Source organism: Phalacrocorax aristotelis, chromosome 5 (assembly GCF_949628215.1).
Source record: "Phalacrocorax aristotelis chromosome 5, bGulAri2.1, whole genome shotgun sequence".
NCBI classification, from domain to species: domain Eukaryota; kingdom Metazoa; phylum Chordata; class Aves; order Suliformes; family Phalacrocoracidae; genus Phalacrocorax; species Phalacrocorax aristotelis.
In genome coordinates, this window is record NC_134280.1 from 61999957 (window position 1) to 62018837 (window position 18881).

The following is an 18881-nucleotide window of genomic DNA, read 5'->3' on the forward strand; positions in this document are numbered from 1 at the left end:
TTGTATTTTACACATTTCCTCAAACTCGGACTTTTAAGTCCAAACAGCAGCAACATCATATCACTGTAAAAAAAATAAAACAAAAACAAGGCAGGCTCTGTTAAATTTCTCTTTGCTTTCTCTTTTCTTTTGTTATTTTTATACTTTTATTCTTTTGCATACACAACAATTGGTGTAAGTATTTTAAATACTGAAGTATGAAACAAACAATTAAATCCCAGAGAATTAATGCGATCACCTATCAGTGATTTATGAGCTGGAATACCACTTTCTGTTACAATTTTCCTCCTTCAACACAGACAGCACCAGGAGGCAGGTTTTAAGAGTCCATGTTGCAGGAGGCAAGGCAGCACTGCAGGGAAACATTTTTTTTAACATTCAGATTACAGAAAAGTTTCCAAAATTAACTTTGACAAAAACTGTGAGTGATGACCAACGGCCTGTACCGAAACTCCTTTCTTCCCCCAAAACAGCATTTAGTCTGCAGTCAGAGATTTAACCTCTAAAGGGCAACAGCTCTGAAATGGGGACGGCTGTTTGTATCAAGTACTCATTTAGGTTCTTCGATACGGAGAAGCCAGATGTAAACTGCCACCTAATGATCAACCACCTGAAAACCCCGAAAACTGGGATAATCGGGACGGTGTAATCGGAGAATCCTTACATAACCCGACCCGGCAGCGTTACAGCAGGGCAGCGCAGGCCCCGGCGCTGGCCCAAGGCGCGCTGGGCATTTACCGAGTTACTGCGGAGAGTTACGCAACTTGTGCTTTGCTTTGAGCTTGTCAGCTGTTTGCTACTGCAGGAGTTTATGTCAACTGTAACTGTTTCCTGACTCCCTGAGTCCTCTGTAAATCTGGTGAAGCAGTGCCACGAAGTAGTACAAATTAAAAAAAAAAAGAAAAAGAATATTTGCATAGGAACACGGCCCACGTGCAATCATGTTGCTTCGATAGAAAGAAGGTGTGCAGACCATAAAAGTACATTTCTTCTAATTTCATCTGCTTTCATTGTATTCAGCCAAAGACTGTTTTAGCATGAGATCTGAAGGAAAGGAGCTGTACACAGTCATATTGTTTAATCCCTTTTCTCCTAGGAACTTCTGGTCCTGAAGCCAGTTTTGAACAAATTTTGACAGAGCAGTTCGGGCCTCAAGAGTCAAATTCTTTAAAGTGAAGGGAAAAGCAGTGACTGAGCAGGAGGGAAAAAAAAAAAAACCTCATTCAGTACCTCTGAAGAAAGAAAGCTTAATTTGCATCCAATGCTCGCTCTCCACCTGGCACCCATGCACTGGCCGCCCAGCCTGGCAGCTGCACCAGCCCTGCCTCTGGGCCAGCCGGCGGGGAGGGAACGCGGGCACGAGCTCGGAGCGCTGGTTTTGGGGAATGGGAAAAATGGAAGGGATACAGAGCGGGAACTAATAAAAATCACAGGACATGTGGAAGGGAACTAACAGTATCATAGTGAATCTTGGCCTCTCTGGTCACAAAATAATATACTGTTTTGTACTATAGTATATTGTTTACCTTTAATCTCCAACTAGAATATGGTGCATCTGTTTCTCTACAGAAAAATCTTGCAGTTTTCGTTCCCATGCTTAACAACTGCTCTCCTGGCAAACCTTGAGTCTGTGAAATGTAACGAATCTGAGGAAGAAAAAAAAAAAAAAACCAAAACACCACAACATGGGAAATTATTTACCTCTGACTTTCAAAATCTGATCCACACAGTTAAAATCTGGTCATTTCATTTAAAAAATGGCAAAATGAACCACCCTCAGAGCACTGTAGTTCGACAACTACATCTTACATAGGAGAGACACCTAACACTGAGCACTTGATACTGTGCTCTGTGTCTCTCAGAGAAAGCCATACATGAACAAACCTCTGAAGTGACTTATGTGAGCACGCTTTTGAAGTTTGGTCACAGAAACGAGGAGCTGGGGAGAGTGACTGTCATTACCTCCTGAACCCATTCAAATCCTAAATGTAATATTTCCATTCTAAACAGGAAAATTAGTAGGAGTGCCTTGCTTGCATGCTGAAGCTTGATGGTAGGTTTTTGCATGCTCTCATTACACAATGCTATAAAAATCCTTCCCATTTGCTGTTTCCAGTGTTATCAGTCTCTTACACTTCTGACACACCTGCACTTCAAGCAAATGTTCCACTTGGAAAGGGAGTGCACATACAACCTCTAGGCATCCAGCAAAAGATACTGTCCTCACCTCAGAAAATCTGCTACTGAATGCAATGGGAATGGACTAGCTTTATGCCTGAAATGGTCAGATGCTCTTTTCCACTGAAATGATTAGCATGCCTTTATTTTAGAAGATAATTTACTATGCAGTGTTCATTACCTTTCTTATAATTGATGATACAAAGTATTACCTAAAATAGTTAAGGTTCAAGGCTTTGACAGAAATATGTTGAAACAACATGTTATGATGTGTTTTTATTACAGTGCATGCAATGTTACCTCACTGTACGAGGCGGGAGTTATCCCAGAAATAACACTTCTTTAATATTTAAAAAACACACCCTCAAGAAAGAAAAATTGGAAGAATAATTGGCCATAATTGAAAACTGAGCTTGTTGCAGGTCAGGATGGAGGGAGCATGGATTCCAGCAGCCAGGGCTGGAGGTTGAGGGAAGCGAGGGCTGAAGGGTGTTGGGCAAGGTCCCACACCGCACGCCTCCACAGAGGGGCTGGCGTGGCCCAGCCCCTGGAAAAGGTGGAGCAGCTGGGGAATAAAAGAGAATGGACGAAAGATAAAAATCAAAAGGAGAGAGCGGTGAAATACACCGAAGCAGAAACTGGGATAGAAGATTAATTCAACAGAAGACAGAGGACTTGAGAACTAGGAGCACCTGAGAAGAGTTAAAACTGATGGGCAGTAGAGAAGAAAGGTACACGCAAGGCTTCTGCCGAAATATAAGTGACAGACCAAAATGGGGAGGAACTAAACGCAAATTTTGGTATTTGGTATCCTCCATAATTCCCTACATGAGGGAGTAAAGAGAACTCCACCCTGACCAGAACTCTTTCTAGATAATTTAGTTGTTTTCGAAGCATATTATAAAGTCTTAGAAATTACGTGGGGAAAGACAACGCATTTATTCAAAAATTTAAGCACTTACCACCTGTGCCTGTTTTTAACGATTACTAAGGCTCAGAAGACATGGCTATTTTCCACTGAGAAGTACAGCTGTTACTGGATATAATCACAAATTAATATAATAGAGCTTCCTTTCAAGGGCTTTTTGGTTGCCACATGCCAGGGGGACAGGGGGAAATGCAGCACAAAGCCCTTGCCTGTTCATTTAATCGGTGACACATAGCAGGAGGAAAGGAATTTCCTTGGGAGCCCTCTCCTACAACTGCTGTACTTGTGTACACTGAGGAAAACCCTGAATCAAATTTCTCTGAAGCGAGTTTTGCAGACCTGCTTGAGCACAATGACAAGGCTGACTGAAGTAAGGTAATTCCTGCTGGTGCAGAGGCGGTTACAGCTCCTCGACCACTGACACAGATCAGACATGTTGCTAGACAACTTGTTGCTAACAAGTTGCTAACTTGTTGCTTCCAGGAAACTTGAATGATATGTCTGTCTAACTAAGTGTCTTTTAAACTCACTATTCACTTGTAAAGCATGCAGAAAATCTTGTGGGCATCAGAATTAACCCCTAATCCACACAGTCCTTTGCAGGAAGTACAGCGTCTTGGAAGGTGGCTGCCATTGGTGACAATACTGTTTACTTGCACCGTCCAGCAGCATCTAGAGGTCAAACCATGTTGGCATTGGGCCTAAAATGGCAAGAAACAAGTAACAGGAATACGCTGTCCTAAGGGCCTGCCGGTCTAAAACTGAGGAAAGATGAGCCAACGAGCGCTATGAAGATAGCCGCTCTGCGCACCGCACTAAGCTGCCTTCATGTGCCTGGATCTTGTACATGACAAGATGGCTGGGGTATAGCAGGGAAAAGAAGGTGTGTTTTTTCAAAGGAGACTATTGTTCTGAAAAAACATCCTCATAATCATGAGATTGAGCTTTCACACTGTTACTGCTCTCTGTACAAAAGTCAGACGCCCAGAGCTATGTAAGCCCGTTGGCACACGGTAACAGTCTGGGCTGCTGCCATCATGACAAATCACAAGTTAATTCGTGGAAAGAATCAGGACGTGGGCAGCAATCTCCACCATTCAAATCCCTACTGCATCGTAAGTGACTGGAGATGTGGTCCAAAGCCACATTCCACACCCAGAAGCAGCACCTGCCTGTATGTGAGATCATGATCAGAAGACCATGAACTGGGCTTACAAGGTCCTTCCTCACCCACAGCAGCACCCATTTTAACAGCAGTACAGGGTCAAAAGTGAAAGTAAGTCTGCAAATTACGTATTTTGGCACTTTTTTTGCAAGTCCAGATCTTCTCCTGCAGTCTCTTTCAAAATAAGAGGTAAATTTGCCAAGTTCCTGGAAATTTTTGAGATGGGATTACAGATTCTTTCCAAAAACAATTGCCTTCACTTTTTCCTTAAAGAACATAATGAATTATATGGTTGGTAGTTGTTTTCTCTTTCGTTCTTAATGTTAACAGCAATGCCCTGCACAAAGGTCTTCTAAATGCATCAACGCCTCAACCCATGTTCCACTCATAGCTTAATTCCTACCCATGAAACACTGAATTTTGTGTGAGGGAAACTGAAATATTAAATGTTACCAACATCAACACAAGAATAATCAATATATCCCCTGACAGTGATTTTAACAAAAGGATCTCTAGAAAAGTAGGTCTGATCTGTATGCACAGGGAGCCAAACGCCCACTACATAAAGATAAGGATTTGAATAACCTAAACAACATGCTGGAGAAACTGCCCCTAAACTGAATGTGGAATCAAAGGTGTAGAAGTTAGGAACAAGCCAGTGCTGTTGTATCTGGGATTTTCACATGATTTCCTTACTTTTGAAGTTTGAAACCAGGTGGGGATAGTCATAATGCTGATTACATTCATTCCAAATTTTCACTTTATGCCAGAAAATTAAAGACTTTTCTCTCTTAAGTGTTTTAAATAGAAAATGTTCTACATCTTTCATTAGAAAAAACTTTTAAGCCAGCTCACTAATGCCAATGGTGTCAGTAGTTGAAAACTCCAACAAAGCAAAGGCACAGCTTCAAGAGCTTCAAGCGTTACCACTGCATATATACAGTATAATTGTGACAGTTGATTCTCGTTCCTCATGAAGTATAGGCTCTCAAATCTTTGAGCTATGCTGGATTTCCAGAAAGCATCAGGAAGTATTCAGAAGGCAATTAACCTTGACATCTGAACAGACATTCCAGAGTCAACCCTGTTCATGGCAAGTGAAAGAGAGATTACAACGCCATTGAGTGGCCACAAATTTTGGCCTCCATCAGAAAAAGCAGCTTCAACACTAACATTTATTTTGCAAGACAGAAAAAGAAGGGGTGGGGTGGGGGGTGCGGTGGGGGTGGGGAAGACAACTTCAATACAGAAAAGCAGCGCAATATACACTTTGGTCTAGAAACAGGATTTATGTTTCTAGGACAATCAATAGGACTAAATTAAAAGCATTGAACAGACTTGAAGAAATATGACTTAATAGGGGATGTTATTAATATTTGAAATCCTGCATTTTATGATCTGAAATTCTTAAGTTGCAGAAAGTGTGCATACGCTTGTGAAATTTATTCTACTACCTGGTCATATTCCAGTGCTCCTGGGTACAGTGGCCATCCAAGAAACAGCTCTGCAATCACACACCCTAACGACCACATGTCTATGGCTTCACAAAACGGCAATCCCAGTATGATCTCTGGTGCTCTGCAAATTAAACATGGTTACTGAATTTCTTCCTTCAAGACAAAAAAGGTAATTCAACAACCCAACAAGACCCCCCAAAAAAAAAAAAAAAACAAAAACACCACAAAACCCCAAACCCAAAAGCTGTTATTTGAAAACACAGGCTAATTACTTCAATGAAATCATAATCTCAGATATCTTATTTTTCTTTATCTGGATAATCTGTGGTAAATTTTTGCAGCTCTGAGACGTTTTTTCCTACAAGTATCAATTTGCTATGTACATAAAAATAATTTATATGCCCAAGAAACAGAATGTCACGGATTCAACATTTTTGCCTTTCTTTCAGTATGGCACAACTGATTTGTCCATTCAATGTCATACACCTGTAACTACATTCTAAACACAGTAGTAATTTTTCTCAGAAACAAAGAGGGTTTTTTCTGAAAATACACTTACACACTTCCCAACTGCACAGTACACTTAAAGCTGTTTAAAATATCAATTTAATTACATAACTGCAAATCCCTTAATGCACTCAAATCAGTTCAATGTGATCAATTTTTAAGTCACTTAAATGAAACCACTGCACTTGCTAAAGAGACCAGGTCTTATTTTTCACCTAAACCAAATGTGAATTATTTAACCAAAGGCATTTGAATTTATTTCTGTACTCAAGAACCAGAAAAACTGGTACTGACACAGCTGCTAAAGGGGTTTTTCTGTTCACATGGAGCAGAACTCAATTATTTCACAGATATCCATTTTAAATGCATTTGTTCTTTTTAAACCTTCCCTCCCAGTTCATTCAAGTTATTAAAAAAAGGAGAAAGTATTAAAATATATCTGCATGCTAATATAGAAAAAAGCCTGGAGACGTAAAATATTATTTAAAGCATCACACTATAAAGTGATTTACTTTTAAAACAGACAATCTGTTGTTAGGTTAACATGCTACAGAACAGTATGAAGATGGTTAAAACTAACAGGGTAATCCCCATCGCAGCTGGACAGAACAGTAGCATTCAGCTGATCAGGTAACACGCTGGTGGAGAAAATCGCGATTTCTCACCTGTGTAAAAGCTTAAAAGTCTTACCCTTCAGCACATGCTGGTGTATCATATTGACATTCCGCATACAAAACAGGATCTCTTGACCATAGTAAATTCCTACATATCTCATTTATCTTCTCCTCTGACATTTACATTTACCAGAATATTCTTTATTTCACCAAAACGTACTGGATTGGGAACAAATTCCTACTTTTACACTGCTCTGGGACAGAGATGATGTTTTGTAGTACATAGTAGACCGAGATCTGAAGCATCTGCATCCTTCTTCACAAGGAGTAGTTGGCAGAAGCTGTACACATACATACTCCAAGCTTCAAGGGTGCACATTCACTGCTGGGAAAGGACTCCCAAGGCTCTGCTGCATCCCTGACCAGTGAAACCACCCTGGCTTCTGCTGCAGGGAAAATCTGAGACTTTCCACAGATAAGAAAGTCTACAGGACAGGATATTCTGTTAAATATTTATGCACTTTCTGTTCCTGCCACAGCTTCTTTCATTCCCGTCCTTGTCACAAACCATTTCAGATGCAATTATATGAAGGATAAACCTTGTCACACTGGTGGTGAAACTGTAGAGGCTCAGTTTTCCACTGCCTTCAAAGATTTGATTACAATAAACTTCTAGGGATCAAACATAGCATATTTTTGTAATGCAGGATCATGACACTGCAGTAAGTATTAGCTAGTTTCGTTATCTGAGAAATACGTTTAATATATCTAGATGCCACAAGACTAGAAATAGCCGTAAGAAATGTCTGCCTTCAGCTGCTGGCTGGGTGCCAGCCTGCATACGGTTGTTACAGATCTCTGTTAAAATACGCTTCCTTTTGTTGTATTATGTTACAGCCCTGAATAGTTAATGAATATACACACAGCCTATGGATATAGGGGCTTTAACAAATGCTTCTGCTAAAATAAGCTCTTTAAAACCTCTTAGATTTACTCAATGGTTAATATGTGCACTGTATAAAAATAGCCACAGTCAGTCAGTCTGTTGCTCGTCTCTTTTGAGGGACAGGATTGCAAATGAAAGAAGGATAAGGGTAGATGTCATGACAAAAGAAAGAACATTTACTGTATTTCACAATATAGTAATCTGTTAGTTTTTCAGGGGTACCAAGCAGTTCTGCAATACCAGTAAAACACTAACAAGTCTAAGGAAAAGGGACGTATTTAAGGAGAGGCAAGACCAGTGCTCCTCATTTCCCAACACTTGACCTACCAACCACAACAGGACATAAATGTGCTCCCAAACAGGGCTACCCACACCTCATTACAGTACAGTAAACAAAATTAACTTTCTGGCTAGCTTCAAGTGAGGAAGATGAAGAGCTGCTGCTCCACAGAAATGTCAGATTAGCTGGTTTTCAGGTTCAACATCTCCTACCATGGCCCCATGCTGGTCCTTAAAAGAGAGCAACTCTCCCACAGGAGACAGTTACAAGAGAACTTGTACTGGGTTTGATTATGTTTAGATTGGTTTTAACCAGCACAAATATTTTTTATAAAGGAACGGTTTGTTAATGGTATGTTCAAAAGCACTTTTTTTCCCCTCCTTCTTTTAAACTTCTAGTTAAAATTTATTTGGACAACTGGGGAGGAAAGGGTTAAAGAGGAGGGAGTCATTCTTCAATTTTTATTTTTTTAAGATGATCCACAGAAAATATTTTCACATGCAGCTTAAAAGGAAGGTATTCCCTTACCTAACTACAACCACAGACATTAAATTAAGTGGCAGGAACACCAAATATCCCAACACAGTCACTTTAACATCAGATTATTCAGAAAAAAGACTGTAACTTACTACTTCCCTCTCAGGAAACACCACCAGACACACATACTACTGCTTGGTATTTACTGTAGATGACAAGATGCTCAGCACACCAGAAGCTACTGTAGTCCCCAACTTAGTAAATAGCATCTGTTTTCCCATACCAAGACATCCACAAGGAGAACACCAGGATACCAAATCTTACTTAAATGTACATAAATGAAATTAAAAGCAAGATTTTACACAAGAGAGCATCTATTTCCTTCTTATCAATGTTAATTAAATATTAATTAAAACCATTCACTTAGAATTTGAAATGCAATATTACTACACTGGAAGGATTCACTTTATTAAGCAACAACTTCTTGATTAACACATCTGAAATCCTCCTTTCTGGCCTGACACAGCACAGCTCAATTCAACTCTCCTGAAGCAGACTTTTCAATTGGAAATATCTAAAAAGACGAAAGATGCAAATGAATATTTGCTTCAGCTGCTTGTTTGGATAGTCCCGTTTCTATTTATTACATCACAGACCATGAATATACAAATTATTCTCTAGGTTTTTGTAAGTATATAAGGAAAGAAACCACGTAATTTGTTCTGTTAACTTGCTTAAAGACTAGAATATTTCATAAAATAATTTAGCCTCAGCATGTTAACCAGCTTAGAATGAAGCAACAAAATAAATACATTTGAACAAAAGTGAAATAATTCCACGGAGGATTAAAAAACAGACAAACAAGCAAAAACCTACATAAAAATAAAAACCTTAAGAATAATAATAGAAAAATTCTTCCAACCTTTACACTGGGGGAACAAAGAATAAAGAGCAAGAATTAGCCATATTAAAAAAATAAGTCACAACAAAAACTGTAAGAAGTTAAGCCATTTCAAATGGTCACTATCTACAAGTCTTCAGTCAAAAATCCTATTTAGAACAAAAGTTAATCAAAAAAGCTAAAAACAACAGGTAATGTACATAATAACAAGTAAAGAACAGCATAAAACAACAAAACCAGCAGCTTCCTGGAACTGCTACCTTTATGAAAACTTCTGTAGAGTGCACAAATAATTTCTCAAATATATTCCCCACTGAAGGTGCTATAACAGTTATACCTACTCCCCTCACATGTCAAGGAAATCAGATTAAAAACTGAGCAATTTTTATTTCTATTTCTTTTCTGGCAGTATGAAAGGGTCAATGTATCTACTGTCTACCACATGCCATTGTTTTATTTATTGACCACCAGGTTGCCACTCTCTAATGAGAGAAGATTATATAAATAGCCTTCCTCCCCCCATCTCTCCCACTCCTTTCAACACAGCCATGTGATTTCTCTCCAAGACCAAAACCTTTAGGACCACCTACACCAACTTCCATACCAGAAGCTGAAGGCAAAGGTGCCATATGAGGAACATGGAGCTACTTCCTCTCCCCAGGTGCTATGGCCTACTCCAAAGATGCTGGACATCCGGAATCCTGGTATATCCTTCTTGGCAGTGTTACTTCCTCATTATGGGTTTTGCAGAAAAATTCCTTCCAAACAGGCATATAAGCATTACCAAGCCATTTTGACATTGCAATTTAAAACACACTGAATAAGGATTTTAATACTGTCCCTCCATAATTTTTAGCTTCTGTATATTCATATAGTTGAAGGTAAATGCAGACAGCATATCTAATATGAGCATGCCACACAAAATTTATACTCTTCTCATATAAGCCAAACATTGCTACCCCTAATTACCACTGTTCATTGCAACAAATGCCTAATACTTTATTTGCTCAGGATACAGCACGCTGTCATCATTATAATGAATACTTAGGCGAAGAAGTCATCCAACGGGTAGGATGTTTATCTTTTTTTATTAATGACTTGTTCAAAGCCATCTTACGGATGAAAAGAACTCACGTAAATGAATCCGATTTGCAAGAGTTATAGTCAAAATGGATTACAAACCTGAGAGTAACACTTCCCCCCCACACTACCACTACCAGAATAATACAAGCATACACTTTATGAAAGAAATAACTAGACATGGGCTGTGAGATATGTAGTTGTTCTTCTACAGAAAGAAGGTTTAAGAGAAAGAGATGCAGTGAAGAAGTTAATGAGAGATAGTAATGGGCATTATAATGAGTATTCTCATGTACAATTCATTTTCTTCAACTTCTGGTCTTCACCATGAATGCAGAGGAGTGCAAACCTGTCTAAGAGATCTGCAAGAACACAGGAAAGACTCTAGGCTAGAGGGATCCAAATCAAGGTGGCAATAATCAGAAAAAAAACCCAACCCATAGGCAAGTACACTTCAATAATCTGAAGGATGCAATGGGAATGAACCACATAATGACAAAATCTGTGGATGATGAAGGATATGAAGAACAGCTGGTTCTCTAGTGCATTTGTGACAGACTTCAGAAGGAACTTCAAACATGCAATTAGATCAACACAATGACAGACAGTAGAGCATACACAGTATGTAGTAAACCATAGTGAAAATTAATGTACATTATTCATTAATTAATTACCCGTAAGAATTAAAAGGTTGTAAATTAACCAACTTTCCAATGACAAAAAGTCTAGGAAACTGTACAGATTGCTCGGGAAAAATATCTTACAACTGGGAGCAAAAATAATCAGGATATCAGTATTTATTTTGAAAGGACAAAGACATATCGAAAGTTATTATGCCTTATATAAAACTAGTGATACTCCCTCACCTTGAACAGTGTGTGTTCACTTTTGAATTCTGTGTTCAGTTTTGGTCACCCCCATCTGAAAAAGGATACATCAAATAGAAAAGACGCAGAGAAGGACAATATAAATTAAAGATGAAGAGACTTTGGTACAAGAAGAAACCCTGGTTAGAACTATAAAGCTTCAGCAAAGAATAAATGATCAGTAACATTACTCAAATTATATATAAAACAATGGAAGAGAAGCAGCCAGGTGTTTCTAATGCCCTGCCTCACTATAGAAGACCAAGGAATCCCCCACCCCCTTTGAGATTAAAAACTGATATAAGAGGGTTTGGGTTTTGGTTTTTTTTTAAAGAAAAAAAAGACAGAATAAAGAAAAAAAGACAGAATACAAATAGGCTTTGAATCCTGGGCTGCTGTTGAGGCAAAAAACATTAAGAGTACTTAAGAATGGATCAGCAGAAAAAATATCCCCAACAGCTCTAGATTAAACAGCAACACTCATATCAATGTACAATAAAAACAGCCATCAGTGGTGTAGAGCTGGCAGAAGCTCGCATCAGAAGACACTGAAGTGCAACCTTCTGCTATGGTAAATTTTCTCCAGCGACAAAATACCAGAACACATAGACCACAGATCTGATAACATATGTGCCTCTCATTTCCTACATACTAAAATCACTATTGTTGTACAAAGGTAAGAGCTACTCAAGCAAATCCCTTGATCCAAACTAAAAAGTCTCTACAATCTTCTTCATGGTCAGAATAACTTTTATTCTTAATGCCATTTTGTTAGGATAAGAATTACGTCAATAAAATTTATAGAAGTCTTTTAAAAAGTCATGTTATGGATAAGATGTTCATTTGAGTGAATTTTTATTATTTTTTTTTAAGAACACTTTCATAGTTGAATTGTCTCTTTCTTTTAAGCCCATTGAGTTGTTAGAATACAGGCTGGTAGTGTCATGTGTTAACAAACGTTTGGTCTTTGAAATGCAAGTATGCTACCCTGTGCCAGACAATGAGCTTTCCTCCATATCCTTTGAAAGGATTGTTGAAGTAAATCCATAATGCAGAACTGCATTATAGATTTACATTCACAATCCTGGTTTTTCTTCTACAGTTTTCTACTGTTAACTCTGCTAAAATTAGGCATTAGGAAGTATACAACTTGCAAATTCTGATTTGTTTGTTTGTTTAATTTTGGTTTTCACAGAATCACAGAACTATAGACCTGTAGGGGTTGGAAGGGACCTCTAGAGATCATCTCATCCAAATCCCCTGCTTGAGCAGGCACACCTAGAGCAGGGGGCACAGGAACATGTCCAGGCGGGGTTTGAATGTCTCCAGCAAAGGAGACTCCACAATCAACCCGGGCAGCCTGTTCCACTGCTCTGGCACCTGCACAGGGAATGAGTTTTCTCATATTTAAGTGGCATTTCCTATGTTCCAACTTGTGCCCATTGCCCCTTGCTTGGCCTGTCACTGGGCACCACTGAAGTGAGTCCAGTCCCATTGTCCTGACACCCACCCTTTAGATATTTATAAGCATTGATGAGATCCCCCCTCAGTCTTCTCTTCCCCAGGATACCGTTGGCCTTCTTGGCCACAAGGGCACAGTGCTGGCTCAAACCATTGCTGGTTTTTTTTAACCTTTAAGAAGGTAAGAGGATATAAATGGAAAGCAAAAATGTAAATGCTCAGAAACAGACTCTGGAAACGTTAAAATGGACAGGGACATCTGTGTCTCTGAGGCGGCACAAAAGAATCAAGAATATTGCTCTGCAATTTAGGGATACGTCACCATGTAACACAAAACACAGGGAGAACAAATATGTTCAAGAAGATGCGAGAAGTTATCCCCTCATTCATAATTTCATTCCTCCTTTGAACAGGTTTGGTGCCTCCAGACCCTCATATGGCAAGTGAAAGTGAAGACAGGAGTCACCGTATCTCCTGTAAACTTCTACAGCCGTGGTATTGCTGTGGTGGTGTCCACAGTGCTGTGCAAAAGGAATTCTCACTTTCTGGTAGAAAAAAGCTTCATTTTAGCATAATAAAACCTTTTCATAGAACTATGCAATGTTCAGTGGCTAGAAGAGACCTACTTAACATCGCAGCCTTCCACTGTTGCATATAATGTACAAGACTGACACGCAGCTGCCAGTTCAACTTTGAACCCTGATCTGACCTTGAGGAGGAGGTAGGATTTTAAAACCTTATAGACAGTAGCCCAAATATGTAACTACTTACAAAAAGAAGTAATCACTGCAAAAAGAGTTGATATGAACATAGAGCTCACAACTGAAGGAGGAGAACAGGAAAGACAACAGGAAATCAAACCAGACAAATAACAAATAAATCTTAGGTAATTTCATCAAATAAAATTACAAGCAAACTATCCTAGTGCTCTTTCCTGAAACGGAAAAAGAATTTTAGTTTCAAAGAGCCATCATAAATTTTAACCTAATACACCTTCTCTTACAACTTACAATAAGTACTAAAGATAATATTTAGTTATTCTTTGATTTTTGCAGCTGAGAATAATAAAACGAGAAGTGATTTCAACAGATTCTTTTCCACTTATTCAATATCTCTAGTGAAATGAAATGTTGATTTTATTAAAACCAGAAGATGATCATGCTTCTGCCTTTCCATGATTTTATTTTTCCTCAGAAAGACTGCAACTTACCAAGTGATTTATTTATGTACTCTTGGTATGCTACGCAGTTTTTGAATTACGTGAAAATTAAGCAAAGTAGATACTGATGGAGCAATATAATGAAGAAAATTGTGTACAGAGAAGCTCTTCAGATGCTTTATTGGTAAATAAAGTCTGCAATTTGATACATTTTATTTACATTTTAGACAGCAAAGCATCAAATGAGGTTACTTACCAATAACTGAATTCTGACAATATCCTTTGTGTACTTGTGCTTGTATGCTTTACTCTTAACTGTGAAACCACCCTGCAGTGCTTTATCCTTGGAAGAGTCGAAGGCTGCAAGAGATGATCACATAGACGTTGCCTCTGTCCTCACCTGAGGCAGGCAGTGTGCTCTGCCCAAATACCACACTCCACTTGTACCAGCAACGTCAGGGCACTGAATAAGGCACGCAGTTCTGACATCACACCAAAGTCACCTGCAACAAGTAACTCCCTTCTTCTCAACCAAATCCTGCCCCAGAGTGCAGGGGATATAGGCTGTTACAGGTGTGCACGTATGTATGTACACATACATACATACATACAGATGTCTAAATTCTTGGTTTGCATGTCTCTTACTGGAAGGACCCGGACACCCTTTCTTCTGCAGTTTTGCTAGCAGTCATACTCACTTCCTGAGCTGCAATAACAGCCTACACATATAATTTAATGAGATGGTCTCCATCATACAGTGTGTTGTTCCTGACATGCTTCCCTATACATGCTACAACCACCTTTGTTTTTTTAACCTCTGGTTTTGTTTTTTTTTTATTGGGGCAGGATGGGAGGAGGGACGGGAGGGAAAAGAAGCAACACACAAAAACTGAAAATGTCCAGAATCTTGTGCCAAAACAAAAATCCAAGCTGAGCTGGTGAATTGTCCAGATTGTTTTTGAAGAAAAACTAGCTTGAAATTATCTTGCTTGGAATAGAGATAGAAGTTAGGGCAAGTACAGGTTACTGTGGAAGACCACACAGTGGGGCAGGCGGCAACCACAAACTGGCCTCCATCCAAGGAGAGGATCAAACACGAGCAACAATTTCCAGCTCTGAACAAGCACAAGAGAAAAATGAGAACAGCACAGTGTGGGATATTTCAAGGCCTCACAAATCAGAGATGCCAGATCTTAAATCCCCCTTGCCCTTTGCTTTGTTATTGTTGATTTTGTCGGAATATCAACTTCTAACTCTGTAAGGGTCTGCATGAACTTGCAGTGCCCAAACACACCAGCTGAAGGACAGATAGGGAGTTTCTACAAAAGAGTAATAAGCATGGCAGTATTTGCTTGTAGCATCCTCATCAAGAATAGCAAGACCTTGTAAGTCAGTTTTGTATGAAAGCTTCTTGTGCTTTTGCTGCTGGTGACAACACTCCTACCTCTGGACTGAGGGTACAAAGTCACGGTGGTCCTAAGGAAGCAAGCAGCCTGACGCTTGGTAGGAAAAACCCTACCAAGGGACTCCCACCACACAGAAGGCAACAGAAGGAGGTATCGGTTTCTCAGAGGACTGATTGGCATGAGGGTGTGTCTTATTTTTTATTTAAATGGATTCTTGCTTTGGCATAGTTCAGGTAAAATACCAAAGAACGCAACGATATGGCTGTTATGTCAAGAACCATAACATGTTACTTCATATTAACTAGCTTATTAAAAAAGACTAAAAGAAAAATCTACCCTGAAGACACAAAGGATAATTCCTTTCATTCTGCAGCAACGCTTGCAAGAGTCCACATGGGAGATTCATGTCCTGTTCACTACATAAATGGAACACCAAAATCCATGTCACATTGCATATTCCCCTGTATAAAGTATTATCTAGACACTTTACAGCTATGAATAGAATAGAATCATTACAAGAAAGTTAGGACAGAAAACCTACAGAGCAGCAACTGGCACAGGTGGGTTAACATACATGAAATTAAATCTACCTTCTCAAGGTTACACTAGTAGAGACTTTTTGGTGAATAAAAATATTTCTAAACACTTCTAAATCTACTGGTAGATTCATGCCCAACAGATATATATCTGGCACAATGTTTTATTGGGATCTGTTGCTTCCATACAACAGCACAGAAAAATACACCCAACACAGAGGACGCATTGACATTCAACAAACTTAATTTTAATTTGTACACTGCTGTAGTAATTTATGATGCACTGGCAAGTGAACTGACTGGCTGACCTGGTGAGTTTTTCCCATACAAATTTCTATGATTAGACCCCTGGTGTAAATACGACACCACCAGAATAAGTCTCATTCTTACCCACGGTTTAGCGATCCCACTAACATAGTCATGGGGAAACAGTGAAGAGCCTAAGCTTTGGGGCACTATAGAAAATCACCTGTCAATGTTCTCACAAAACTAAGAAATTACATTAGAAAATTTAAAAGGTTAATTTTTTTCCTCCCTGCTGAATTAAACCTTTGGAGTGCTAGACAGGAAGATTACACAAGTCTATTTTGGTAGGCTAGACTGTAAGACTTCAGCCTTCCAGTATGCCACATCACTGGCTTGCCACTGCACTGCAGTATGCAGAAAGAATCCACATGCAACGGTCCCTTCACGTGTTTCACCCCAACCTTGAACCCCACTAGTACCAGTCTGCTGTTTTTTCCCTTTTTTGTTCTCCCTAGATACTTTTTCCTCTTCACTTTTTTCCTGTTTTCCCTTCCCGGGTTTCTTATTTTAATTTATTTGTCCTTTCCCCTTGAAAGGAGAGCCTGTCTATTCTTAGAAGAGTTTCAGATCCTAAAATAAACTGCTTAACTCTGTATCTATTACATCCAGATTGATGTCATAACAAACCCCAACAACAGGCTGCAACAGGAACATGACCACAGCAGAACCCCAGCGTTTCTGCAAGCTCTGCTTTGCAAACATTTTTGAAGTAATGTTACGTACAAAAATGTTATAGACTCTACCCAAACGTTGAAACATGGGGCAGGTTTTTTTCTTCCATTTATTCTTCTCACTACATAAATGGTTATATCATTTTTAAAGCAGTTCTTGCCTGCTATCTAATACTAAAACCCAGACCCTCTACCACCACACTAAAGATGAGTAAATCAGGGTAACCACATCACACTGGGAATTCTTTTTAATGAAGCAGAATGTTCCAATTTTGTTGTCAGAGCAAATAAAAGTTAAAAACATGTAGTACAGTTTAAAGAAAAAAGATAATAATGAGATCTAGATAATAATTAGATAATAATGGGAGTCTTTCAGCCAGGTAAACCCTCAGAGTCCCGTCCAGGACACTAATAATTGTGAAAAAGATCATTACTTATGGCTAAAAACTTCAGTCTGTTCCCAATATAGACAGACACTCACGTTCGGGAAAGGCACACTTGTTGACAATTTAACACATGCAGCAAGGATCAAATAGACAGGAAATTTTCCCCCCATTTACAGATGTGCTACTGCTCAAATAGGGCTGTAGCACCCAACTGCTCAGTGCCTTGAGCTGGTGATGTGACATCATTTTTGTCTCCAAGAAAAAAGGAAAGGTAAGCTATCTTCACTGCCCGCTCTTCTCAATGTACAGAAAAAATATTACATAGAATTTCGCAAGACTCTGCAAGACACTGCTGGCAAAGCATGAGGAGCAATAAACATTTCCTGAACTTTAAAAAAATAATCGCAGTAGTTATTTCAAGAATACAACTGTCCTTTCATTTGAACCATTAAAAATGCTTTAATAGAATAAAGGTTATGAAACACTCTCAGATGTGTGTTAAACTGAGAATTGACACATACATCACCAAAAAAAAAAATCCATAATCCATCTCACTACCATACTATTTCAGGGAGATATTCTAGTTTCAACTTTCAAACGACTTCCAACAAAATACAAAACTAAAACATGCCAAGTAAAAATTTATTCAAAATGCCAACAACTAACAAAAATTGAAAAACAAACAAACAAACAAAACATTGGGAAGTCTGACTATTTTGCATGTGATATAATCTTTGGCCAAACACTGAACACTGCCCTAAAGGCTAACGTATTATGAGAGTCTACACAGTAGCTGTATTTACTGGGAACTCCTGCTCTTGGAAAAGACGAAAGTTGAAGTTCAATTAACAAACCTCCTCTGAAAACGTATTTGTGATTTCCTTAGAGATGTGAAGAACTCACGCTTGTTTTGTTTCCAGCATATATGAATTTTTCAAGAAAAAAGAATCTCCTCAAATCAAAGCGTTACCTTTTCTTAGTCCCAGGAACTATTTTTAGATTGTGCTATGACAACACAAACTGATAGGAGAAACTTTCAAAGGCCTGCCCTGCATTATGTTATTGCTTTTTAGTAAGTAAGGCTCCCAACACTGGCCTTGCTGTGACTTCACTAACAGAGTTAATATCTCCTTTTGAGTCAAGTTCATTGAGTTTTCTGGGATTTTTACATTGTGTTTTTCACTTTTAGGAAGAAGTCAATCTAAAAATGTAAGTGTATCCTCTGTGTGTTCAATTTGGGGGGGGGGGGGGGGGGAGGGAATCTCTTCTTGAAAGAAGAAACCCATCTCCCAAAAGGAGCCCACTACTGCTCCACTCCTGCAATGTCCCAGGTTTGCTACCTGCAACCTGAACAGTCCTTACAAACACACACACGCTTCTTTCAGTGGGGGAAATCTTCACATTTTCCTTCTATATCCATGAAGTTCCTGTAGTTCTTTTTGGTCACTGACATCGGCCAAAGATTATAGGTGAAATCAGACAGGATCATGATCACCAGCTCAGTGGGATTTTTGTATAACATGAATTTTCTTGAAGTCAGTTTGTCTGGATGTTTTC

General features: G+C 39.0%; 1 protein-coding gene across 2 annotated transcripts in view; it reads right to left on the minus strand.

Annotated features, from left to right (window-relative positions):
* HIPK3 (homeodomain interacting protein kinase 3) overlaps positions 1–18881 on the minus strand; it is a 78545-nt gene that overhangs the window by 19274 nt on the left and 40390 nt on the right. For both annotated transcript variants that reach the window (XM_075094893.1, XM_075094894.1), the window contains exons 3-4: positions 5726–5849; positions 1527–1646 (exon numbers count right to left, since the gene is read on the minus strand). In XM_075094893.1, the coding sequence (XP_074950994.1) occupies positions 1527–1646; positions 5726–5849 (244 nt within the window). The remainder of the gene's footprint in view (positions 1–1526; positions 1647–5725; positions 5850–18881) is intronic.